This window comes from Ambystoma mexicanum, chromosome 5p (genome assembly GCF_040938575.1).
Source record: "Ambystoma mexicanum isolate Mex_15411 chromosome 5p, UKY_AmexF1_1, whole genome shotgun sequence".
In the NCBI taxonomy this organism is placed as follows: Eukaryota; Metazoa; Chordata; class Amphibia; order Caudata; family Ambystomatidae; genus Ambystoma; species Ambystoma mexicanum.
In genome coordinates this window covers 1,155,398,829-1,155,425,250 of record NC_090930.1, presented here as the reverse complement: position 1 = coordinate 1,155,425,250, position 26,422 = coordinate 1,155,398,829, and the positions used below count along the sequence as shown (strand labels likewise).

The 26,422-nt window shown below is 45.4% G+C and overlaps 1 protein-coding gene across 6 annotated transcripts in view; it reads left to right on the top strand.

Moving 5' to 3' along the window:
- Positions 1 to 26,422, top strand: part of LOC138481476 (Y+L amino acid transporter 2-like) — a 703,293-nt gene that overhangs the window by 604,436 nt on the left and 72,435 nt on the right. For all 6 annotated transcript variants that reach the window (XM_069613638.1, XM_069613637.1, XM_069613642.1 and 3 more), the window contains one exon: positions 18,415 to 18,564. In XM_069613638.1, coding sequence (XP_069469739.1) covers positions 18,415 to 18,564 — 150 coding nt within the window. The remainder of the gene's footprint in view (positions 1 to 18,414; positions 18,565 to 26,422) is intronic.

Here is a 26,422-nt window from a genome sequence, read left to right as displayed (position 1 = left end):
AGCAGAGGAAAAGAAGTTACAGTATACTCGGATTCAGAATACGTGACATCCACAGTGTATTCTGGGCTGTCACATTGGCTGAGGGTGGGTTTCAGATGTGCTGATGGATCACCAGTGCAGCACTCACTACTATTGGTCAGACTGATAGAGGCAATAGACGTCCCATAACCAATAGCAGTAGCAAAGTGCCAAGCACACACAAGGGGGGAGGACACCATCTCCAGGGGCAACGAAGCAGCAGATGTGGAAGCAAAATGTGCTGCCTAAATTGGGGACATTTTTAAAATGGTACTTTGTCCTAAGCGCATAATTATGTGCAAACAATGATACTAAGGGAAGGATATAATACACTACCAGTGACACAGATTATGGAGCTGCAGGGAGCTACACCCAGGGAAGAAAAAGAGTTACGGATAAAGGGAGGATGCACAGTGTCTCTGACAGATGACGCATGGCAGCAAAATAACACAGGGAAACTGGTAATGCCATTTGCACTATTGCACACTGCACTGACACAATTACACCATCCTACCCATATAGGTTAGGAGTTGCTGGCTACTCATATAGGAGGAGGCTGGTTCTCTCCCAACTTTGCTGAGAATGTGGCTGAATTTATGACTAATTGTCTAGTATGTAAACAATTTACAGCAGGTCATACATTGAGGGTAGTGAGAGGAGCCATACCTCGCCCTGAGGATCCATTACAACACCTGCACGTTGACTATGTCGCCATGATCCAAGTATGCCATGGGAACCGCTAGATGATAGTGATTGTATGCCCATTTTCTTGTTGGATTGAAGCCAGTCCTTGTTCCGATCCTGATGCCCTTATAGCGGTGAAATTCCTAGTTCGGGAGATATTCCCACGATGGTGTGTGTGTGTGTGAGGCCCTGTGTTCTGACAATGGCCCTCACTTTGCCAATGAGATGTGCCAACACATCACAACCGTGTCAGGAATCCAACACAAATTCCCTCGTGCCTCTCACCTGCAAACAAATGGGGGTGTGAGCATCTCAACGGTCTGCTCATTGAAGGCATAGCCAACATTAAAAAGACTCTCAACAAGAGTTGGCTTCATTGTCTACCATTAGCGTTATTCGCATTGCGTAACAAACCAGGGGCCGACCACCATTTAACCCCACATGAGGGGGTGACAGGATGGTGCATGCGACGGCCCCTGGCTCCTCCCACTAGGGCAATCAAAGATGCTGAAAAAGTATCTGATGTATTGAGGGTGGAAATGTACAAATACACCGCTTCCTTGATGGCTAGTGCCTCCTTTATTTCTCGTTAACTGCAGAGACAACAGGTTAGACCTGAACGAGGAGAAAAGAACAACAACACTGAAGTAGCTGAAGAGCTCTTAAAGCAGCCACCGGTGTATCCAGGGGACACCGTCCTGTTACATAATTTAAACCGAAAGTGGGACCACCCACATTTTACTGGACCGCACATTGTAGAGTTATCGACTGAGCGAGTGGTAAAACTAGCAGGAAAAACAACTTGGAACCACCTCTGGGACATCAAGCCCTACAAAGCAGTGGCCTCTCCTAGCATCAATAATGAAAGAGCCAATGATCCACAAGCTGAAGAGCAAAACACTAACTCGGAATCAGCACAGCCCAGCAGAGGACATCCAATGGTTACTCGCTTAAGCGCAGGAGAGATTGGGCAAGGACTTCCTACACATCTAGAATGAGGGAACATTGTCTGTTTGTGATTTTTCTTTCAGCACACTCATGCTGAAAGTGTGACTATTTGTATTGCATGTATTCCATCATTCCCCGTGATCCTCATCCTGAATCTTTCCAAGGTCAATTTTTCATATTTGTTTGGAGATCTAACAGTACCAGAAGGCGACACCCTAATGTGTATTTATTCGGCTTCATAGCTTATTTGTCGCAAGTATACCCACACCTGGAAAGGGGAAACCCATCTGTACTCTCAGTACTACATGACTTCTGAATAAAAGCTGTGTGGGAACAAATATTCCTTCTTGCCATGGTAGACAATTTTTTTGGCAGGGCTTGAATTAATATAATATTAACACAATAATGCAAATGTTTGCGCATTTCAGGCGGGCAACTGACGTCTTCAAACTATACAAGGATCCAAGAGGTGTAAGTGATGGAAGTAATTATTAAAATACTGATTATTGTGTCATTTATCTTATTCTCATGTAGTATTTTTGTCATCATTTTTTGGGGGGGTATCCTGTGTTGCTAACCGTTATGCTGTATCCTATACTAAAATAACCTGAACTCCAGCAGGTGGAATAGCCATGTCAGGTGGACAGGTAAGCACTGTAAGTACAGTAAAGAGAGGTAGACGCAGTGCAGATACAGACACGGTGGGGTGGAACACTATCTTGCTGATACTGCTTGAGTATCTAATAGCATGTGGTACAAGCACATCACTAAAGTAGGTAAACAAACCACTGGTAGAGCGGCTATGTCTGCTCACTAATTCCCTATGCATTGAGGGCCTCCAGAATGTTTGTAGCAACCGAAATACCAGCAGTAAGAGCACAATGACTTATGTACCTGTTCATGGTTACCACCCGAGGAAGATTCCAAGGGAGAACAGAAACATTGAGATTGATGTCCAAGGCAACATTTCCTTATGAAGATAATTATATAAAGACACTTGACATGTTGAACAATTACTGGCAATTAGACCAGGCTATACAATACATAACTGACGGCCCACAGAAAGGAGAGACAAAAACAATAAAACTAAAAGGATTACCCTGTTCCATGAAAGTATCCAAGAAAATAGGAGGAGAACCAGGATGTTGGGAAAGACCACAGATGCTTGTGTATGGCAAAGTGTACACAGCATAAGGATGGAAGGATGGAGTAGTAGGTAGCAAAGCACATACACTACTACAGGCTCCAGTGAACACAGTGCATGGAGAAAATGACAAGTTCCTGAAAGAATGGGATGCAAGCGTGAAGCTACTGACCTGGGTAGACAATGAAGCTGGACCAATGCCCATAATACTATTGAAGAAACCAGCATTATGTTTCCAGAATGGTGGTGAAGTAAAGGTTGGAGAAAACAAAGTGTGCAAGTACACATAGATGCATGCAGCAATGAAGGTTTGGATGGCAGTGTTAATGGATCACTATTGGACGTGTGTTACGCTCACCTGGTCTCTGCAGAGGTGTTGGGGCACAGTTTCAGCCCCCCCTGAATTTGACTCACCCCTTTTCAGGCCTCTCCCTCAGTAGAAAAGAGGTGAGCGGTGATACGTGGTGATACTGCTCCTGTGAATTATGGAAGGTAGGCTCTCTGTTCTGCTACTTCTGGCAGGGGTGCGTTGAATGGGATCTAGTTCCTTCACTGATCCCTGATAAGGATTAGTCCAGTCCAGCTGTGACTATGCTTCTCCTTATGATTGGTAAGTGTCTCTTGAGCTCTTGTGATTCTGTTCGTTCTGTTTAATGTCTTTATATGTTGCTCCTTATGCCTGCAATAATGTCTCTCTCCTGTTTTCTTCCCTTAGATGGAAATGCGGCCTCAATGCAGCTGTGAGATGCGGCCGGATGGAGGATTGATGCTACCGCAATGTTCGACAGCAGGTTAGTGACTGTTCAAGGAAAGCGTGAAGTATGGAGAAGCGTGACCTTAAACTGACTGTTTTTTTTATGTCTAACCTTGTTTTCTGTTTTTCCTTGCAGGAGCTGCTGTCGAGTATGGAGCGTGTCGTGCTGCGGTGCCAAGATGAAGATTTCAGCGTTCCAGAAAGTGTAAAGATGAATGCTCGGTTGGCCTAAGAGATGTACAGGTAAGAACAGCTTCCCCCAGTTATTAAGTATGCTGGCAGGAAGCAGGATGTCATAGGAGCAGGGTCTTCAAAGGTAAACTGGTCTGACCTAAGGCGACGGTGCGCGTTACGCTGCTGGTAAGTGCAGAATAATGCAAAGCGTCTGTCTTGAGGATCAGGGCAGCTTATATAGCTGTGAATCCATTAGCAGCCACACCCAAGAATACACTTGGGGCTGCTTAATGGATGGAATGTTCAAGGTTAATGCATCTGAAGTGCTTAATGGATGGAATGTTCAAGGTTAATGCATCTGAAGCGCTTAATGGATGGAATTTTCAAGGTTAATGCATCTGAAGTGCTATGTCCATAATAAAAGCTTTTTGGTGTTAAATGGATGTTGTTGTTTACTTTTGTTCATGAGCCTGGCGCCAAAGGCGCCATGATAGTCTCCACCCAGGTCTCCTGTGCATGCGACCCCTGCATGCCTGTGCCCCTGACTTTATGTTCATGACAGCGTGCTGATCAAAGGCGTATGAGAATCTGCCACCTAACTGGGGAGGAGTATGTTCATTGGTACACATCAATACACTGGCACTAGTAGTACCACAGAAGGAAATCAAGACAGAATAATTCCCCATGATGGACGATACAAGGAGAAAGAAGAGGTCAGTAGAAGTGAGTAGAGTGAAAAGAGATAACTACTTCTCATCAACATCAGAAGCATCCCTTCACGATGTACCACCTGAACGTAGATTGTTCAGTAGAAAGGAGATGTTCTTTGCGTCAGTAGTTCCAGCTGCACAGTCGTACAAAACCACGAAATGGCTGCAGATAACGAGATGGGAGCTAATGAGGAAGCAAATTCAACAGTAAATGGTTTCAACGCAAAAAAAGGAGAGCTCCGAGCAGTAAGTTTGATTGCACTCCAGAACAGATATGTTCTAGACCTTCTTACAGCAATGGAAGGAGGAGTTTACACCAAGATCGGGAGTTCCTGTTGCACGTTCAATCCCGCAAACGATGGAGGAAGAAACCAAAGGAACAGGAAAAGACCAAAGCTGGCTGTCGTATATATGGTCATGGATGCCATCCTGGATTGGGCTAAAAGTATTTCTAGGAGCACTAATACTAGTACTAGTAGGATTATGTGTGATAAAGATTTGCATCACACAATGCTGCAAGATGACATAGAAAACAATAGGGATGAAAGTGATAGTAGATATAAATACAAATGATGAAGAAGACAGTAGAGGAAAGAAATAACCTGAGAACAAAGATAATGGAGTGCCCATTGTTCCCGACTGAAATTATAACATTTGATGATCCTTTTGACAACACCAAATACTGGGCGAAATGATTATTGTGCAACCCAGAAAGAGACTGCAGTCACGTGACATGGAGTTTCGATGCACATGCAAATTACTATAGACATCTTGGAGGAATAATGAAGATATGGCTACCAAAGGCGACAGTGACTAGGTTTGGTGGTTTGGTCGACAAGTCAACCAGATGGGGGACTGAAGAGAGGGTCCCTGAAATGCCCCTCTTGATTCCATAAACATGACAGCTCGAAGAGTCAAAGATGCAAGGAGCCAGTCACTGTTTGGACAGCCCGCAGCCGGGCCAGTGACAAATACTGCAAACAGATATTCTCTCAGACAACCATCCAAACCCTATCCTGCTAATGTCATCATGGGCACAGGTGCCCCAACACTGATCGTGGATCCAACTTCCCCCATGGACATCATTGACTAAGTGACAAATATCATGTGGTGCTGACGTCATTAGGGACACCACGAAATAGTAATGTTAGACCTGAAGCACCCTCCCATCCAAGCATGAAGTTACATGGACACCGACGTGCACACATGAAGAAAGTGCTTACACAGTTCTGTAGATAGAGGACAAATACATATGCATATTGTTGAAAGCTTTTATTATTTTCCTCATTAGCCAAATGAAGAAATGCGGAATGCAAAGCAAGGAAGGAATGCAGAGCAAGCTTGCAGCAGCTTATTGCAACTTACCATATGGAACCACAGGATCATAGAAGGAACCTGGAAGGACCACGATACCACTAACCTCTAAGAAGAACAGCACTCTATAGACATGTAGCAACTATAGCATAACCATAGTGGAGTTACATGAAGCCACAGGCCTCAAAACGTAAAGCGATGCAAAGCAGAATCAACCTGCATGGAGCACCGAGCCAGAGCTCACAGCCAAGGTCAGAGGTGAGCAGCACATTCTTAAGCTCAGAGACAAGGAGCCATCTGCAGAAAAACAGAATAAATCCTCACAAATTGCAGACTAGGGAGCTTGATATTGTGGTCCTCGACCACGTGGTTCGGCCGAACCAGACAGTGGTCATTCACCTGTGGTGGGAAGATGAGCAGTTCCCAGCGACACAGACATGAAACGAAACATGGATTCTTTATCAACGTTGCAACCATGTGGGCACTCTCAAAGGCAAAGTGGTAATACTAATGGGTCCACTGGGAACACATAGGGCCTCATTACGACCCAGGCGGTAAGTTACCGCCTGGGCCGTGACTTTACCACCATGGCGTAAACTACGTTTACGCCATGGTGGTTGGCGGATTTACCGCCCCATTCCAACCTTGGCGGGGCGGTAAATCCCCATTTTCCCATTTTCCCTTCCCCATTCCCATTTTGCCCCATAGGGCATAATGGGAGTGGGGAAGGCGTTAATTACGCCACCGTAAATTACGGTGGCGTAATTAACATCAAGGTCCCTTAGCGCCATGGATTTTAACACCTGCTAAAAGCAGGTGTTAAAACCTCCATGGCGCTAAGGGACCTCGGAATCAGGCGGTAAGGGTCGGCGCTGTTTACGCCACCGTAAAACCCTTACCGCCTGAGTCGTAATGAGGCCCATAGTCTTTCTCATCACCTTGAGAAGGTGCACTGAGCGCTGAGAACAGAGCTGGGTCCTAGGCCTGGGGATATCAGCTCCAGCCAATCAGGGAACACATATCCAGGGGTGGAGGGCAGAGGGCAAGGGCCAATGGTAATCCTGCAACCCTGCAACAATGTAATAGATAGTTTTTTGGGAAGGGTCAGGCAAGCCACCTGGCATGCAAGGGCCAATAGAGTAACATCTATAGTTGCCGTGCATAGGCACTACCACCCCAACTATCCAATCATGTACCCTTGTAGGTTTGTGGAGAAGAGCCCAATGTTGTGATGCAGTAACTGAACAAAATCGCCCGGCACAGGCTCGGGAGCTATGAATTCGGTGATTATTAATGTCCTGTATGATCCCTGTCGGTTTGTGTAATATACAACAGTTCTAACTTGTCCTTGGATGAGTCAGCTGTTTGTATGCCGGGGGAGGGTTTGTTGGGCCCTGGTTGCCTTGAACGGTGAGCTTGTAGTGTGAACCTCGGTCCTCTCTGGCATACCTATACAGTATCCATCAGGTTTTCCAGAACTGATCACTCTCAACACTCCTACATACTTGCATGGAAAGCGTGAATTTCCCTTACAATGGACTATGAGATGTTCCTGCACACAGAACAACAATGAGCCATAAATAAGACCTTTCTTAAGGCTGTCTCAAGCCTCATTTCCAATGGTCTGTGGGGAAAAATGTTCCATTGCAACTCAGTGGTAACCTGACAAGCGGTTCACTTACATGAGCTGCTTACTGACATGATCATGCCAAGCATCTCACCCTGAACCCTAACAATACCTGAACAACAGGTATTTTTACTTGAATTGATAATAAGGAGCAGTCAACTGGACTGGGAACAAGGAGAATGGAGCCAGCACTCCCATCCTGCATAAGCACCCAGAGGAAATGAAATAAAGAATTATGACAATTTGGTCTAGATAAAAGTTTGATCATGTCACTTGAGAGAGAGTTTGAGATGTGGTCCATTAGTAAGAGACAGTCTATATATAAGACTTTGTCTCCTGGCTGGTAATTATGTTGGTACAGGAGAGTGGGTTGACTGGTAACATGAAAAAGACTTCCATCCTGTTGCCCAAAGGGTAGTGGTGTTGGCAGACTCCCATAATACTTCTATCCTGAAGAGTAATTTTATACATAGTAAAGCATACTGGTACCGGTATTGCTCTACCATCCTATAAAGAGTAGCCAAGTCCTATTCCTCATACAGCCATTCTGCTTTGTGCACGTGATTTCATCATGAGGTCACGTATGCTGCCGGACCCTGGACCGGCAACACTGAGGAGGCTGACTGACAGTTTGTATATGCACACAAGATAAAAGCCTTCTTCCCATGATGATTCAGGGTCTCTGAGGGCAGGAAACTCTGTACCTTCCCCTGAGTATACTGATGTCTTTTCCATAAGGGAATTGCTTCTTCCATGATCACCTGAGCAAAGCAAATCTAGGTCATGGTACAGGGTATTATGCTTTCAATCTGTAATTGAACTTTCAGCAGAAAAGTGACATTGACCACACAAAATTACATTTTAAAGATATTTTAGGGGAATAGGTCGTTTTTTTGGAATAACAATAGTTAGAAACCCAAATCCGATTCAGCAGGCACTGATCCTGACCATTTCACATTCATGTCTAGGACGCCTTTTCTTTTTTTGCTGCTCTTTCATCAAATAAATCTCATTTCTCTTTGCTGTTACTCTTTGAAATATGAAGGCTTTATTGGATTGAAATTATTATTTGGGGTTTTGTCATGTATGCACTGTGTGCCTTTATTAATTACTTGCTCTTTGCCTTTATTTGATGGGTTGTTTAGTGTTTCGACTTGTTAATAGTTTGGGACTTGGTTGATGCCTGCAGCAGGTCATAATAAGCAGGGCTTGTCTTTCCCTTAGAGCACTCTGTCTACCTCACCGGCCCACACCCTTGACGTTCGCTTTTGGTCTGTTTCCCAATGACAACCCACACCAGCCCCACCTACAGTGAACAATTGCTTGTAGCCAGGGCAACCGTTGCCCCTTTCCTAACGGTAGAACCAGTGTTTTGCTTAAACCGGGACACAGCTCACTTTGCCGTAACCCACCAGAGGCCTGTCTCTGGTTTTCCCCTTCTTGCATGCCCTTAGTGCACGTGAGAGGGTGACGCTTGCAGCCACATACCTCAGAGCTGGTTGAGCAGGCTTGCGGGCATGCGTGGCATGTGCCCCTCTCTCTCCTTTTCTGTGTAGTCACCTTTTCAGAGTGTGTAATGGCTTTGGAGGTGCACTTGACTGTAATGACGTTCAAAGATTGTAAGCACCTCATAAGCACACACAGCAAATGTGGACACTACTTTCTTGGGTGGGAAATATGAAACATGGTATTTGCTGATGATATTGAGACGTTCTCATTGCAGGGTGCGTGCAGGATCCTTTTTTTTATCTCAGCGACCGCCTCTGCTTGTTGGGATTCCCATGCATATGCTGTGCCTTTCTTCAGGAGATCTCTCAAGGGTGAAGTGATTTTTGAGAACCTGGGAACGAATTTTGCATAATAATCCGTGAGACCCAGGAACGTCGGGGCTGGGGCATCAATTATGGCTTGTAGCAGGTTTTTCTTGGGGCTCACCCCATCACTCAAGATGCGATAACCTAGGTATTCCACTTCGCTAGCACTAAATATGCACTTCTCATGGCGCAGGTGGTCCCTAGCGCTCTGTAGTTTGCTCAGCACTTCGCTCAGTACCTTGTTGTAGGTTCATGTGTCCTTGGCGTATACCAAGATGTCATCTTGGAAATACGACACATTTTCGATGCCGTGCAGCAAGGAGCTCATCATTCTCTGGAATGCTGATGCTGCAGATGACAGGCCAAATGGCATTCGTGTGTATTGATAAGTGCCAAAAGGGGTGATGAATGCTGTGAGCGGGTATGATGCCTTGTGCAGATCTATTTGATGGTAGGCATCACGCATATCGAGTCTTGAAAATATGGTTGCTTCCTTCATCATAAGCACGATTTTGTTTATGTTGGGAAGCAGAAAGCTGTCTGTGACTACCTCTAGATTTAGGCTAAGTAGGTCTATGCACACTCTTAGCTCGGTGTAGGATTTCTTCTTTATGAGTACCACTGGACTCAGCCATTTGTAGTTTGTTCAATGCGTTGAGTGAGTCCAAGAGCTGCCATTGTGTTTTGAAAGGTCATGGCATTGGGATCTAGGCTGTCGAAGATTGCCTTACTTTGGGACATTATAAAGTGCTTAACATCCCTGTTGGCCCGGAGCCATCAGTGTGTTATTCTCTTGTGTTTAATGTGATACAACTTGATGAATTCTTCTAAGTCTTTATGCTGGAAGGGGGGGGTGGCTGTTTCCTAACCTGATCGGCTCAGGTTTTCCATGTATCACAAATATGTCTTATAGAAGGGGTAGCACCACCTCAACCATGGTGGATGAGGTGAATATGACCTCCGGATAGTGGGAGAACCCATTGAGGACCATGAGGAAGTGGTGCAACTCTAGTACTGTCCCAAAGTCAACACTTACAAATTGCCAAAGGGTCATACTTCATATTAGGGACTCAATTGGGGGTGGGCTAGCCACTCCACCAGAGACCTGACACTATGTGCAGCTCGCCCAGAAATGAGTCAACTTCCTTTATTTCAAGATCTGGGAACCAAAGTTTTTCTTTGGTTTTTGATTTTGCTTATCCCAGGTGGCCTGAATGGTCAAGCTGTAGAACTACAGGTCTAAGCTCTGAGGAAGTGACAAACTGGGATACATGGAGTAGGAACCCTTATGAGACCACAGTGTGCTTGAAGGAAGGTTTGAGCTGCCGCAGTCCCATGACTATGGCTAGAGAGGACATTTTGATGTTGCCCTGTCCCAGGCCGTTCCATCACCATTTACATGCCTGGGTGATTGGATGTGTCTATTACATGTCTTGTAGGGATATGGTTCTGGGAACGGGTGCCCATGTTATCATCTGCACATGTTCTTTGGGATTCTCATCGAAAGGGACTTCTGTGGGTCTTTGTGGGCCAGATGCCTGAAAAAATGGATCGAGTTGAACTAGGACAGCCCTTAGGCCTACTGGGCTGGTGTCCACAAGGATCTCTGATTCTCAGTTGGGGTCAAAGAACGCCAAGGTTGTTTAGGCCGCCAAGACTTTCTTAGTGTTCTCATACAGCGCTTGCTCATGTGGTTCCAAGACCCATGTGTGGACTTTCTTCATTAGGGCACTCAAAGGATTAGTCAGAGGGGCATAGTTGTGTATGAAGTGGCCACAAAAGTTAGCCATTGCAAAGAAGCTTTGCATCTCTAATGGTTTTGATGGAGGGTGTCACTGCCTTAGACTCCTCCACCTTTTTCGAGTCCTCCAAGAGGACGTTTACTTGGCATACGAACCCAAAGAAGTCCACTTTTCTTTGAATGAATTTGCACTTTCTTTGGTTCAGCACCACGTCATGCTGTTGCCTCTGGAAGGCAGTGGACTGCTGCTCCAGATGTTCTGTCTTGGAAAAGGAGTACATTATCACATCATCACTGACATTAAGGATCCCAGGGGCCTCGCCAGCATGCTTCATGTAGGGTGTTGTAATAACTCAGCAGCTGATAAGACTTCAAAACTCAACCTCTTATACTTGAAGGCCAATATGATTTTTGATGGTTGTGAAGATCGTGATTCTTTTTGCAGTGTTACTTGATAATAGCCAGATTTGAGATCTATATTTGAGAATATAGGGTACACTTGCAAGTCTGCTATTATATCTTCCAGCTTGGGCGTGTGATGCCTCTCCCTTCGCATAGATCGGTTAGGCTGTCTCATGTCCATGCAAATCAGTAACTTTGTTAGGCTCTTTCAGCTTGCGGGCCACTACTATCAGTGAGACCCAAGGTGTTGGACCTTCTACCCTTTCGATGATATCATTCTTGTCTCGGGAGGATAGCTCAGTGGCAACGTGCTCGCCTTGGAAGCAAGACAACACGGAGCAACACAGGTTAGTTATAAATAACCTATCATATCATATCATTATCCTCCTCCAAATGCTTCAGGCCACCTCCACTTTCTTCCTTATTTGAAATGGAATCCAGTGATGTCTGCGTGACATAGCTGAACTGATGGGTCTGTGTGAAGGCGGACTTCCTGCACTTTTAGGTAACCTATGGCATTGAAGAGGGTCTGGAACGTGTGTAGAAGTACTTCAACATACTTCTCATATGCGCTAAGTGCAAAATGGACCAACACCAGCTCTTCAGGAGTGACATAGAACATGGCCACTGTTGCAGTGCAGTACTGGGCTAATTGAATGTGGAATAGGAAGTGGGTGAGTCCCACCATATGTGAAGATGCAGGTCTTGGACTTAGCAAGACAAGGTGTTGGGATGAAGAGCTTGAACTGGGCCATGCAGATGACATCCATTAAACGAATTGATGAAACAGTGGGCCTCAATAGGACCCAGGCGTTAAGGGGTTAACAGTGCCGTAAAAGTTGTCGGTACCGTTAAACCCTTAACGCCTTACTACGAGGTCCTTCGCAGGATCTGACCTTAACGGCTGGTCTAGACCAGCCGTTAAAGTAGGGGCCTGCAAAGGGACTCTCGAGGTAAGTACGGTACCGCAATTTGCGGTACCGTACTTACCACCTTCCCCATTCCCATTATGCCCTATGGGGCAAAAATGGGAATGGGGAAGGGCCATGGTGGCATGGGGAATTACTGCCCCGCTAACCATGGAATGGGGTGGTAATTCCCCATTCCGCCATGGTGGACTCCGGCATCGACCATGGTGCTAATAGCACCATGGCTTTCCGCCGGAGTCCTAAGGAGGGCCATTGTTTTCAATGGCTCCCATGAGGCAGATGAAGCAGCTGTGAAGTCAGTGCTACTGTTCTATGCTGGACAAGAGGCATTGACGATTTTTATGACATTCGAAGAGAGGACGGATTGTATGCAACTGCCAAAAACGCATTACATAGCTATTTTAGCTAAAGAGACTTACAGGCCGATTCATGTAATTCCTCACAAAAGTGTCGCATGCAGCGGGCGCACAGCGTGCCCGTGCGAATGTCTGCGCCAGCCGCGTGCGATAAAATCAATTTCCGCGCACAGCGTATTCATGGATTCTCGCCTCCAAAAGCAGCGACCCTGCAGCAGCGCCAGTTACGCCCCCAAGAATGCCCTCGCGCAAGGAAAGGCCATCAAGATCGCAAAACCATCGCCAACCCTGTACCAGTTTACCGGACTGGCAAACAGCAAACGCAAAGCGGGGAACGCGTATTACGGGTGTCGGGAACACGCGTGCGCGAGAAGTTTCACACGCGATCTGGCCTGGGGGAGCCGGTGCGTGTATTTCAGGTGTGCGCGAGAAGTTCCACACGCAAATGGCCTGGGCGCGTGTATTTCAGGGGTGCGCGAGAAGTACTACACGCGATCGTGAAGTTCCACGCGCGATCTGGCCTGGGGGAGCGTGTGCGTGTATTTCAGGGGTGTGCGAGAAGTCTCACACGCGATCGGGCCTGGGGGAGCGTGTGCGTGTATTTCAGGGGTGCGCGAGAAGGTCTACACGCGAATGGCCTGGGTGCGTGTATTTCAGGGGTGCGCGAGAAGTTCCACACGCGATTGGCCTGGGCGTGTGTATTTCAGGGGTGCGCGAGAAGTTCCACACGCGATTGGCCTGGGCGCGTGTATTTCAGAGGTGCGTGAGAAGTTCCACACGCGATTGCCCTGGGCGCGTGTATTTCAGGGGTGCGCGGGAAGTTCCACACGCGATTGGGCTGCGTGCGGGTATTTCAGGGGTACGCGGGAAGTTTCACACGCGATTGGGCTGCGTGCGGGTATTTCAGGGGTGCGCGCGAAGTTTTACACGCGATCTGGCCTGGGGGAGCGTGTGCGTGTATTTCAGAGGTGCGCGAGAAGTTTCACACGCGATTGGCCTGGGCGCGTGTATTTCAGGGGTGCGCGTGAAGTTCCACACGCGATCTGGCCTGGAGAAGCGTGTGCGTGTATTCCAGGGGTGCGCGGAAAGTTTTACACGCGATTTCAGCAGGGTACGTGTATTTCAGGGGTGCCGGGGAGTCCTACATGTGATTTGGCTGTGTGGGTCCTCCCAGGTGTTCCCTGTACACCCTCCACGGCCCCTGCAGGCAGCCCACACCACAGGGGACTACCCTGCATCCCTGGTCATGTCCCGCAGGCAGCCCACCCAACATGGGCATGCCCCCCAGAAAAGGCACATGTCTCCTTGCACTAATGATCACCAACTCATGTCCCCTTGCACCCCCACCCCCAGCATTGCGGGGCACCTGCCAGCAGGCCCCCACTCATGTCCCACTCATGTCCCCACCACCCCCACCCCCCAGCACTGTGGGGCACCTGCCACCAGGCCCCCACCCATGTCTCCCACCACCCCCACCCCCCAGCACTGTGGGGCACCTGCCAGCAGGCCCCCACCCATGTCCAACTCATGTCCCCACCACCCCCACCCCCCAGCACTGTGGGGCACCTGCCAGCAGGCCCCCACCCATGTCCAACTCATGTTCCCCACCACCCCCACCCCCCAGCACTGTGGGGCACCCTCCACCAGGCCCCCACCCATGTCTCCCACCACCCCTACCCCACCCCCAGCAGTGCAGGGGCACCCTCCACCAGGCCCCCACCCATGTCTCCCACCACCCCCAACCCCCAGCAGTGCAGGGGCACCCTCCACCAGGCCCCCACCCATGTCTCCCACCACCCCCACCCCCCAGCAGTGCAGGGGCACCCTCCACCAGGCCCCCATCCATGTCTCCCACCACCCCCACCCCCCAGCACTGTGGGGCACCTGCCAGCAGGCCCCAACTCATGTTCCCCAGCCAACATGTCATCACAATCTAGATCCCTGGTCCCTATGGCCAGCCTCCAAATGCAAAACACCCACCCGAGTATTGCATCCACCCACTCAGAAATGGCAATTACATGACAGAACACCAATTGCAAGTTTCGAAACAAGCACATGTCCCTCACATACACCTAATGGGTGTCAGTGAATCTCAAAACCCATATCATGATATGCATGAAACCAATGAGATGATACTACACATTGAAGTTCGATAAAAAAATATGTATTAAAGGAAACATAAATAGAATCAAAAATAAAGAAACAGAAATGGGAATGTACAAAAATGAAAAGAAGCATGTCCGTGAAAAAAAGTAAAAGCAAAAATCTTAATCCAAAGTAATGGTGTCCAAAGTCACTGTCCACAAAAGCAAATCCAATGGGAAATAATAATTGAAAGCCATTGCTCCATGGGTAAATTGTGAAAGAAAAATAAAATCCAACAGTGAACTATGTACAGACGAACAAGCCAGGGTCCATTATCCCAACAAAAGAAATGAAACCTATCTAACAACACTAACTAATAAAATAAACTACATACAAAAATGTGGCCAATGTCCAAAAGGTCCAAAATAAATCAAAAAACAAAGGAAACCTAACACTACCTACATAACTATGTACAAGGGCAGCGGGCTAGTCTGACGGCTCACTTTTGGATGTCCCGGCCCAGGGCATCATCGAACTCCTGCTCAATGTCCCGGAGGCGGTCCTCCTCCATGGCCCGAGGGTTCGCAGGGCCGTCGACGTGTCCACCTCCAACCCCCTGCGGATTGCCTCGAGGCACTCGGCCCGCCTCAGGGCCCTCCGCATGGAGTTCTCCGCCCTGACCATTGTGAGCCGTGCCTCTTCCGCCCGCTGCCGCTCCGCATCTATGGCGTGGCCCAACCGCTGCCACACGGAAGACACTCTCTGTCCTGGGTCCTCCTGCCCTCCGGCCGATGCCTGCCCCTCCGATGTTGAAGGCCCCGAGCCTTCATGGCTCCCACCACGTTGCTGCTGCTGCTGTGCCTCTGCCCGTGCACTGCCTCCTGCTGCCTGCACATCCTCCGCCGGCTGGGGTGCAGTCGTTGATGTGGCCACCCCTGCTGGACGTCCGACTCCCGACTGTGGCAGGGATGCCTCCTCCACCAGCCTGGCCGCACCGTCAGAGGCAGCTCCACAGGGCACCCAGGTGACTGATGGGTGGGAAGATGGCACGGAGGACGACTGGCGCGTAGGGGGTTCAGTTGAGGAGGGGGTCGTAGCAACCCCCATCAAACGGAGGAATCCGGCCTGGGTGACCTGTCCCAGCAGGCTGACGTGGTCAACGAGCCATGTCATGAAAAGACTGCAGGTCACCTCGCATGGCCCGTTGACGCAACGCCACACCAGTCAGGACAGGCTCAACCCGGACTGCACTTGCACTGCGATTTTCGCTATTTAACTGCGAATCGCACGTTTTCGCACGCGTGCGCCGTTTTTTCGGCGCACATTAATTCCATGAATCGGCCTGTTATTCATTAGTAACCGGTATTGTTACTGTGCTGACTGGGGCATTTGCACAGTGGCAGCTTTCAAAAGGTAAACACTTCCTCGTCTTTGAATAATTAATTTTTGAAGCAAACATGTTTTTTGCATGTTGTGCGTTCTTTTCTCAGTTTGTCTAAGCCTACGCACACATTCCTCTGACTGCTTTAAGAGTGGCCATATGCCTGCATTTCCTGCAAACTTTCCTGAAATATTCTCAGCAACTCTTTTTTTTGGTTTATCCTGTTTTGGAGGTTCCATGTGTTAAAATCGCTGCAAAAATGGCTGTTTACACAAAACATTGCAGCAATAAGTCTGTGGTTTTGGCAATCCATGTAAAGGATGCGGGGGACACCCCCGCAACCCCCAGACCCATTCAACCCCCGCTCCCCTTAAATGGTATTATGGGGTACACCTTTACAAGGTCAAACTACAGCATTTTTGCCACAATTTTTTGTAAAGGTGAAATTTTTGCCACTATTTTATTACTGCATACCGTTTTTTGGAGACTGGAGTGGGGTACAGTAGGGGGAAATAGTAGGGCAAATCACAATATACCACCATAACCATTGATTTGATATCGGGGGCAAATCAAAATGGTCTCTTGAAGTACTTTTGAGCTCACTGATCTTGCATTCCGAGCTCAAATGTTTACACTATATAAAAGTAGCAGATAGGCCAGAATTACAGAGTTCTCAAGTTTTTCATGGCCGTGTGTAAGTTGCCAGAAGGCAATCCAGTCCTGTTTTACTTGGAATTCTGGCACTTATAGTCCCAGGATCCAAGGGAATAGAATAGGACTAGATGGCGTGCTCGTGCATGGCCACTTGAAATTTGAGGGCTCGGCAAGCAGAAGTTGGCAATTAAATGGTTCTTTAAGTGCTGCCCATAAGCCACAACTATTGCCATGTGAAGTGAAGCTTGCAGAGAGATGTGGTTTAAGAGGGAAACACACATGCTGTGTGTAGTAACATAAGTGTGGAAGCACCTCTACCGAGAAGGGAAATGGTTCAAATAACTTGTTCTATGGAATTTCTTCCACTCGGGAGGGTCTGCAACCACGTTTTTAACTCACTGACCATTCAGAGAAGAGAAATAACTATTTGCATATCAGTCTGGTCCCACCAACCTACACAAACATGCACTGAAATGCTAGGCAATTCTCTAAACAAGAGTACCATCAGCAACCCCAGACACGTGTTTCAGCCTTGTTGGGCCTCCTCAGTGAGGTGAAGCTGAGCCCCTCTAAATCACAGTGATCAAGGGGTCCACATCTGGATTACCTTGTGTTACTTAGGGTGAGTTACCTGTGTTAGGGTGATTACCCTGTGTTACTTCTGGTGCCTAGAAACACGTGTACAGGCGCGTTATAAATGCCATATCATATCAAATCATAATCCCATAAATATTAAACTAAAGTGTGGGATCCCCTCTACTGAAAATGAACATGAGTGAAATACCCTGTTCTATGGAATTTCCTCCACTCAACAAGGTCTACAACCACGTTTTTGCTCACTTCACCCTTAACAGAGGAAACATTTCCATTTGCATATCAGTCTGGTCCCACCCACAAGGACAGTCCAGCATCGAAATGCTAGCCAATTCTCCAATGAACAAGAGTACCATCAGCAACCCCAGCATGTGTTTCAGCCGTGTTGAGCCTCGTCAGTGAGGAGGTGCTGAGGCTCTCTAATGCTTTGGGAAATTTATCCACGCATTGAACTCTCATGGCCATTCTTAACCACTACCTGTCCCTCACCGTCTAAAACACCCTTCTGCCAGGAGCTCTTTCAGCTAGCTCTGTGCATTTAAGGAGAAGCCTATGTGATTTTGTAAGCAGTCTTCTGTAAGGTAGTGATGCATTTGCAACTATAAATCACCTACTGTTGTAATACAAATGTCTCAACCAAGTGTGCCTTCAAGTACTTGATTTATAATCAATATGTGTGGCCCTGCATCTGTTCCTTGCACTGAATTCGTGTTAATAACAAGCCATTGTTTTGGCACTTATACAGGCATTTTCCATGCACTGTCATAATTTACCATGGTGCTATACCTTTTGCCAGCTATTCCTATCTGATTGCAAAATAGTACCATTGTGCATTGCCTAGAAAATGACACTTCTATGCCCACATAAAAGCCCAAACTGTTGGCTTTGCCAATGATTATTTTCCATTGTTGACATTCATTGTTCTCTCACTCACATATGTGTGCTGCCAGGAGAAGGACAAATAGCACTGAAACTCATGGAATTTCTGAATATTCTTTCTACTGTCTATTTGGCTCTGTACATGTACATTTTGTGATATAACGAGGTGTTTTTATATTTTGTAAGTGTTGTCTTTTTATTAACAGGGAGGAATGGCACTAATATTTCTTTGTGTCAAAGATGTCTATCAACTCATCCACTACTTCAGCTTCAGCTACTGGCTTTTCCTGGGGTTGGCGGTCGCCGGTCAGATTTACCTCAGATGGACTTGCCCAGATATGCCAAGGCCTCTAAAAGTATGAAAACCCTTTGAGTTTTATTTGTTCCTTTGTTTGGGTTGGAGACCATAGGTTGAAAACACAGTAATGTTCTTTTTCTCCCTATTGCTACCCCCTTGATGCAACCATACATGAAGCATTTCTGTTTCCTGGTATACCTACTTCCGGTGTACACCATTTTATTAGAACAAAGAAAATGTTTGCAAAAGGCTAACAGTGCAATGTCTGATGATTGTGCCTTTTGGCTTAGGGTGGGTAATCATTGGGCCCCATTACAAGTTGTGTGGTAAGTGGAAAAACTGGTGGTAATAGAATTAGAGGTCTCAGAAACTGGGCGCTAATTCCGCTAATTAGTACTTATTCTTTGACAACAGAAAGCATGATATCACCCAATCACCCAATACTTCTTTGAACTTTGAACTTCGTGGTTAGATTCTGAGTTTGAAAAATATTTTCTGAAATAGAAAAACCTATTACATCCCTTGGTACTGATATCTTTATGTCCCCTTTTATATCACATACTGTCATCGCTACAGACTATTTTAAAGTTGTGGCAATGTTGTTGCTCAATATTGCTAATATATCCTACAAAAATCGTTGAGTCAGAAGATATTTATTAAGAGTACCATAACTCTTTTCTTGAGATGAGCATAAACACACTCAATCATTTTATCTTAGGTTCCACTTCAATAATTGTAAGTGTTGCATTCTATAACATGCAGGCATGATGTTTTTATGTATTGATTCCAAAGATTTGCAAACTAACTCTTTAGTTATGGGTAGTTAAATGATTGTGACAATTTCTCATGAGCAATTTCCAAATGATCTCGAAGACGTTCAATGAGTATTGAATGCAAATCCTGTATAGACTCGCTCTTCTTATTTTGTTAGAATGTCTCATGCTTGATATACAATAGTGTAATACATACCTTCGTTTTGCACAGGGCACGGAAATCATATCTGTAGAAATTTTAAAACAAATCTGTTGAGGTATACAAAACCGGCGTGTTCAAATTATTGGGCTCCTCCATCAATTCCACATTAAATCAGATACTGGTCCCTATAATTTGAACCACTTTTAACGTACTTCTAAATCCATCTTGTAATAATGATGTCAAATTCCTATGAATCCGCAGTAGGGTCATTTGATTTGTCAAGAGCATTTTACATTCCTAGACATTGTCTTGCCATAGCAAATGTAGTGGTTTCAGATGCTTTAATTTGCTCTTTAGATATTTTACATGTGGGAATTGTTAGCCGTGATTGTTTAAATTCTCCATATTCATTAGATCAATGAACTGCTGAACTGCCCCCCCCTCACTGATGCAGTACTTTGTGCAGTTGATATCCCATTGGCAACTTATAATGAGATCCAAAATAGGGAGCAGACCTTAGACTCTTGACTAGGTGTTGCACTAGAAACCTGAACACATGGTTAGAGTGTGTCCTTCCTAAATAGCTAAATGGAACATTTCTGTGGTTGTTGAGTGTATTGATAGACCAGTGTATCCTTTGCAGATTGTGGGGCATGTACACGACAAAGTGGTAGCAGGCGCTGCACTGAGATGGATTCCAGCAATAATGTTAAGCCCCATCCAGACAATGTAGATACATTTCTAAGAATATGGAAGTGGTGTGCCCCTCTACAGTCAATTCAGCAATAATTTAAAAAGTTACACTACAATTAGGATTCAGACTGATACATATGTTCATTTTTCTTTTACCAGAGATCACCAATCAGTAATCATTAATTCGATTTTCACCCTGTCACAACCAGATATGGGGATGTTCCCCATTTTCTGGCTATTTCCGGGAATGGTTGTCCTGCCAAAGATAACAAAAATGCGCAGAAAAATATCTATTTCTGCTGAAACATATTGACAAGAGTGCACAGCCAGAATCAAAATTATTAAAAATGGAGCATTAATGCTGGAATAGACTGCAGACTTCACAAATGAGATTTTAACCCCTCCACCCATCATATCATTGGGATAAATCTATTAAATTGTTTTGTGTCGTTAATCAGCTTGGCTATTGTATTGCAGTTACCTCAACTATTAGTGAATTGTGGTTATCTCAAAATATTGATGCACTGCAATTAGAATCAATTTGAAATGTATTGTGTCTTGTTTTGATTAGAATATTTTTATCATTCCGATCAAATTATTTTCAGAAATGTTGATTCATTTAAGGTGCATTAAATCCAGTATTCATTTTCTTTTAATTTTCTCTGGCATTTGCAAATGTGTCTAATATGATCAATTTAGATTTTTGCATCATTTCATTTTTTGGTGTAGAATGAATTCCTGTCACACATTATGAATAATGAAATGATTTCAGGTGTTGAATGTTTGCTATAAAATAATTGTAGGTAAAAATTAACATATTAATAAAGGCATATACTAGTCATCAGTGCGTACTCAAATAGTGGTATGAAACTGATTGCCACTTGTTTGAAACAGTTATTATAGTTGTTTTAACTTAATTACCCTTTTTGCATGGGATGTGTAGATAAAGAAATGACAACCAAACAACTATAATTATTCGGCTAATCAAAGAGCATGGTAATTTAGAATTATTTGCGATGCCTAACTGACTAACTGCTACGTACCCTGTAGACTGTTCTGAATTTGGCTTAGGAAACAAGAGACCAGGATACAGGCCACCTCCTGTTATGATCCGCCATTGCAAAACAATATGCCACCAGATATTCTCACAGTGGCAAAGTTACGACAGGTCAGGGAAAAACCAAAGACCCGACTGTTCAGACCATTCTTCAGTGAACACTTTAACCATTAAAGTATGAGCCAATTTGCCTTCAGTCATCATCCATTGAGCCCATATCATCAATGTTTATTTGTATTAAGTCAAACCTTGCACATTCTCAGTTGCTTCCCAGCTAGGTTTATGATAATGTTTAGGTGAAACATCTCATCTCATCTCATAGTCATTCTGAAAAAATGTCTGACTTAGCCTCTAATGAAGGTCAGAAATTGATTACAGGTCAACTCTCCAAACTACTAGTACCTGGCAATATTTGTCCCATAATCTATCAGTTAAAATTGCGATACATATAACCACCAAACCAGCACCTTCTGGCAGACAGCTTCACCTAATTACACCCTGCAATACTACGACCCTGGCGCTAAGGGGTTAACAGCGCCGTAAAGGCTGCAGCACCGTTAACCCCTTAGCGCCTAATTATGAGGTCCCTTTGCGGGACCCGACCTGAACGGCTGGTCTGGACCAGTCGTTAAAGTAGGGACCCGCAAAGGGACCTTCGAGGTAAGTACAATACCGCAATTTGCAGTACCGTAATTACCGCCTTCCCCAGTCCCATTGAGCCCTATGGGGCAAAAATGGGAATGGGGAAGGGCCAATGTTCAATGGGGAATTACCGCCCTGCCAACCTTGGAATGGGGTGGTAATTCCCCATTGAACATTGACGGACTCGTTACAACACCGGCAGCAACCATGGTGCTAATAGCGCCATGGGTTACCGCCAGTGTTGTAATGAGGGCCAGGGATTTTTCAGGCTGGATGTAGGAAGAGAGTGCGTCAAGTGATTCCTCCTAATTAGCATCTGATTCCTCTTCAATTACACACACCAGGTTGTCAGGTGTCTTGACCCACGTTTGAATTATTAGGCTACAACATTTGGTGCTGTGGGTTTAGAAAATCCAAGATGGCCGAAAAGCCCACATTTGCGCCAGAATCCAGGAAAACCACGCAGTTTTGCGCACACCAAAATGGTCGCCTGACCTGCCACCCACCAGTGCGAGCGTGATGGGCCAGAAGCGCCATGAGTGAAACGTGGTGCCAAAGGAAAAACAGCAGTGCCTGTTAGCTCAAAAAAGCGCTTTGAAATCACCTTTGTTTCTCTGAAATGCAAGCTCAAAATGGCTATTTCAAACACTGCAAGATATTCAAAAATCTCACGGAACACCAGCAGACATTTGGCAGAATGTAGTCTTGTGTGCATACAAAATCTGGAAAGATGAAGAGCCTAAAACAATGTTTATAACAAAACTGGCTGAGCTGTGGATGTCAGCAGCTTAAGTGAAATTGGATTTAAAACCACTAAAATCGAAATGTTTAAAATAAATGAGTGACCTACTTTTGAGTGTCACATAGGTTGCAACTGTTTAAATGTCATAGTTTTGAACTTAGAATCAGCGTTCTAGCTGCATGTGTAAAAATTGTAAGTTTGATTTGAATAAAGAAAACTGGAACAAAAGTGACATTTAGATGAAGCCTGGCTTGAAGGGATTGAATCCTGCCCGGCAACTACCCCCGACAGGAGTTGAAACTTGCCCAGCAACTGCATTCCCAGGCCTGGCCTGTCTTCTCCTGCCCCCACCAAAAGGAGATTACACCTCTCTGATTGAATTAGGGGAGGGGTACCTGGGGCTGCAGGAAAACAGAACAATGAACTTTCCTTGGCTCAGACAAATGCTAAATCAGCGGTCGTAAATGGCTTCCTCTTGGAAGGAAATGGGAGGGGCGCTGCCTCTGTGAGCCAGCTGAGCTTGGAGACGGGGACAGACAGAAATTCCCCCATGTGCTTCGGAACCTAAACCACACCCATCTGGGCCAGAGCATAATTTTAAAAAGATGGATAATTCATATTACGGAAGTGTCAAAATTATGTAAATAATACCACTATTTCTGTGATTTTTCTGTGCACATTTTAAGAGGTGTTAGGACTGTGTGGTATGTTCTGGGGAGTAGTAGTGGAAAATAGGGTGTTACTCCAAGTGTCTGTATGTTAAAAATCTGACACTTCATCACCTGATGCCCATATTCCTTGCGCACATTTGTGTACATTCTGGAAACGTTTAGAGGTTGTTTTCTGGATGAAAAGGGCAGAATTCTGTCAGAAGTGAACACAACATATTACAAAGACAGGGATCGGATGGTTTGGTGCTACAGAAAATATGTTAACTAGACATATAATATTAGAAAAATTGTACATAGATAAATACGCATTTGGATCAAAAATAGATTTGTGTGCAAAGTGACAAGGGGAGTGTTCTTTCTGTATGCCATAAAAATGACACTGGATGACTCACAACTCTGTTCTCCAGTGAGAGCACAGAAAATCTGCTAACCTATCAGGATCTTCAAAGGGTTGGGCATAGAAAGTCAGCCTTTCCACCCACTTTCAAAGACATAAAAAGGACCACTGAAACCCAGGTAGGGACATTCACTTTCCACTTCAAACGGATTTCTTGCGAAGCGCTTTGCCTGGCCAGAGAATATCCAGAAGGACCATATCTAGAACTTAGAATCCAGACTTCAGAACTTGAAGCAGAGAGGCCTAGTCCACAAGCTGAATCCTTTTCAGAGGCCTCAGAATCCAGCAACCTAACCAAACGATTCAACAGCCGGGCGAGCTGTTTGATTCTGGCCTAGAACCCTGTGCCGGAAACACCCAGAAAGCAGAGCTGTATCCAGAACCGTGACCAGACCAGACCGCTGTGCAGTGCCGAGACCAGAACCAGAGATCCAGACCAGAAGAGCAGACCCAGATCAGAGGCCACGCTGTGAGCAGAACCAGTGCCAGAGACTGTCCGTGGCGAGGGAAGTCCAGTCCCAAACTGACCAGATCCTGACGGCCTATTTCAAATTTATATTGTGATTACCCAGCCAGAACTGTGCATAGTCATCTATTAGTTTAAAATAAGCTTATCCCATCCAATTCCGCCTACCTAGAACTGCATCATAGAGATTGTGTGTCCATTCTGTGATTTTAAAGCTGCGAAAGTGTCTTTTCACATTCTGAATCATTATTTCATTTCTGAAAATCTACCTCCACAGAATTGTCTATATCTTTGGAACCGCACGTGCTAGGAACGAGATTTAACTTTCATTTTGAAGCTAAGATCCTCAGCTTACCAACAAGCCTAAAACGGACTCCTTATACTTTTTCCGTAATCACGCTTGACGCACTCAGAAAAAGTGCCGTGATTTGCAATTTGAATCAAATTTCTCCACCTGTCAAAATTGCTGTCTTTTGCTGGCAACTGCTGAAATCCGTTTTCAACCTGATAATCCCACATGAATCATTGCTAGTCTTGACCTGAACTAATTCAAAGTAGCTGTCACCTACCCTGAATCTCCTATAGGGAATTAAAATCATTTTAGCATAGTTTTCACTTCTTTGCAAATCAATTTAAAAGTATTTTTTCCTGTGTTTTAAAAGCATACCGGTTGTTCTAAGCTTGCTAGGGGAGAACTGAAATTTGAATTGCATGTGGATTGTATCCCTGAAAACGGTGTGCTTTACTTCCATCTCCTCATATTGCATGGGGGGGTGTGAATTGCCACAAGGGGAAAAGTGATTATATTATCGCTTGTTGAAACCATATCAGTTTATTTATGTGCTGCATTCTTTTCCATCATTGCATTTCCTTGAACCCATAAAAGCATTCTCAGCTACTTTATCCTCTCTATAGCAACTCCTAAGTAATAAAAAAAAAGTGTGCTAGTGTAATACTATCCATTGTTGATCACTGTCATATTCATAAGTGTGCTATCAAATATTAATTTATTTATAAAAGTGTGATATATATATCTTGTGTAATTTTTCCAATAAATCTATTTAATTTGCAAAACAAACCTACTTCTTGGCTCAGCGAGGTCAGGGGGATTCCAAGAGAAGGGCGTTATACAAGGGTTTATCATCCAGATCTATGAACTTGTCATAAAAATATATAAATAAGGGCTTCCCTTGGGCTTCCCAGACTAGGCATTGACTCAGTTGGAGTGTTGAATTGAAGTCGCTTAACAGAGTGGGGGCGCGAGCCGGGACGTCTGCATTAGAACTACCACTTGTGCAGCTTAATACAGTGTGCTAACTGACAGGATACATAAATCCTGATGGATCACCACGCTGCGTTACACTGTAAAATCACCCCTCAAAAGAAGGACGCTCTAAGGAGATGGTCTGTTTTGCAAAATAAAATACATACTTCTGTAAGTCAGGAAGGAAATCAATTTCCAGAATTACGACATTGGTAGATATGAAGATAGCTAGAGAGCACCTCTTACATAAACTGTTTGTGAGAGGTGAATGGTCTGAGCAGGACCAGAATGTGTGGCTGCAGGCGATCACACAACAGGTCAATGCGACTGGGTTAGACAGCTGGAAAGATCAGGGTCCCTTACACGTGGCCCCGAGCGAACTGTACATGGCCCCTAAGGCCAAAGATGAGCACAACAAGATTGTTAGGATAGCGGCATATTTGTATTTATATATGGGAGCCATACAGGACAAATGTGCTGAAGGCCAAGATCTGGCGAATAGGCAACAGATGGCATTAGAGAAGGCCCAATCTGACCTGGTCTCTTCCGAGCAGAGGCTGCAGAGGAGCCAGGAGTCAGAAAATGATAGTAGGCAGTATATCATTAAAATAAAAGAGGATATGGGTATCCTGCAACAGGAAAAGTCTGACCAGGAAACCAGATTTCTGGCCTTGCAGAAGGAGTACCAAGAAGGTTTGGACGCCCTACTGCAGAGCCAGAAAAAGCTGGAGCAACAACTGGACTTCAATAGGGCATGCGCAGAGCAGGTAGTCACCCTGCAAAGCCACCTAGATAGGGAGAAGGCAGAGAGCAACAAACTGATTCTGAAAGACCTGGATACCCAGACAGAATTTGAGGAAGAGTGCCAGAAAGCTGGTACCCTTAAAAGGCAGAGGGACAACCTGGCGGCACAGATGCAGGCTCTTAGTCAGGAAAGGGACACCTTAGGCCAGGAAGTCTGCCAATTAAAAGAAAAAAATGAAGAAAATCACTTAGCCCTCCAGGGACTGCGTGACCTCCAAAAAGAGCATCAGAACTTGTTAGAGCACACCAGCAGGGTGGAAGATGC